The sequence below is a fragment of the Rhinopithecus bieti genome, unplaced genomic scaffold (assembly GCF_001698545.2).
Source record: "Rhinopithecus bieti isolate Rb0 unplaced genomic scaffold, ASM169854v2 scaffold_58706, whole genome shotgun sequence".
Lineage (NCBI taxonomy): Eukaryota > Metazoa > Chordata > Mammalia > Primates > Cercopithecidae > Rhinopithecus > Rhinopithecus bieti.
The window spans coordinates 318-1,311 of record NW_016897512.1 but is presented as its reverse complement, the minus strand read 5'-3'; the positions used below and the strand labels follow the sequence as shown (position 1 = coordinate 1,311).

The 994-nt window shown below is 57.2% G+C and overlaps 1 protein-coding gene across 1 annotated transcript; it reads left to right on the top strand.

Moving 5' to 3' along the window:
* Positions 1 to 5: 5 nt before the first annotated feature.
* Positions 6 to 655, top strand: LOC108526005 (uncharacterized protein C11orf24-like; the record flags this gene model as incomplete). Its single annotated transcript, XM_017866723.1, is given in 3 exon segments — positions 6 to 105; positions 108 to 245; positions 248 to 655. Coding segments are annotated over 3 exon segments (486 nt in total), but the record flags the coding sequence as incomplete, so codon positions are not given.
* Between the last annotated feature and the right edge of the window lie 339 nt (positions 656 to 994).

The following is a 994-nucleotide window of genomic DNA, read 5'->3' as shown; positions in this document are numbered from 1 at the left end:
CCCCCACCCTCACAGTGGTGACCACCACCAAGGCACAAGCCAAGGAGCCAACTGCCAGCCCAGTGCCAGTGCCTCACACCAGCCCAATCCCTGAGGTGGAAGCCACGTCCCCACGACACAGCCAAGCCCCACGCCATACACACAGAGGGCCGCTGGGCCAGGTACATCCCAGGCACCGGAGCAGGTAGCGACTGAGGTCACGCCAGGTACCGATTCCACTGGGCCAACACCCAGGAGCTCAGGGGCCCTAAGATGCTAGCCACGGACTCGTGCCAGCCCAGCACCCAAGGCCAGTACCTGGTGGTCACCACCGAGCCCCTCACCCAGGCCGTGGTGGACAAAACTATCCTCCTGGTGGTGCTGTTACTCGGGGTGACCCTTTTCATCGCAGTCTTGGTTTTGTTTGCCCTGCAGGCCTATGAGAGCTACAAGAAGAAGGACTACACCCAGGTGGACTACTTAATCAATGGGATGTACGCGGCCTCGGAAATGTGAGGGCCGGGCCCTTCCTTGTCCTTTCCTTTTGCCTTTGAGACCAAACCAAGTGCTTCCAAATTCTTTTGGTGCAATTTAGGAGATATGCCAGATGCTTAAACACATTGAATTGCTGTCAGACTAATTCCATGATCACTAAAGAGTTGCTGCTTTTTTCATATTTATTTTGTAGATGATCCTGTGCCCACGAGCAGCTGGGGTTCCACCTCAGGGTGGGGCGGGCAGGGCCCTGTGCCCCAGGTGTCGGAGCCTGACCTGAATTAAAGTACTGACTGCTCCACAGTCGTGTGGGTGCATCCTGCTCCTCGGGGCGCCTGCCTTTCTGCCATGCGCGTAGCAGGGTTTGGTTTTGTGAATGTGCAACATCGCTCCACGCCCTGGAGGTTGACTGTCGTTGCCACTGTCTTGGGCTTCTCCCTGGTACCCATGCCCGCCCTGGTGCTTGCTGGGAGGCTCCTGGGCCCCAGAAGAGGCCACAGCCAGCATCTTTAATCTTTTT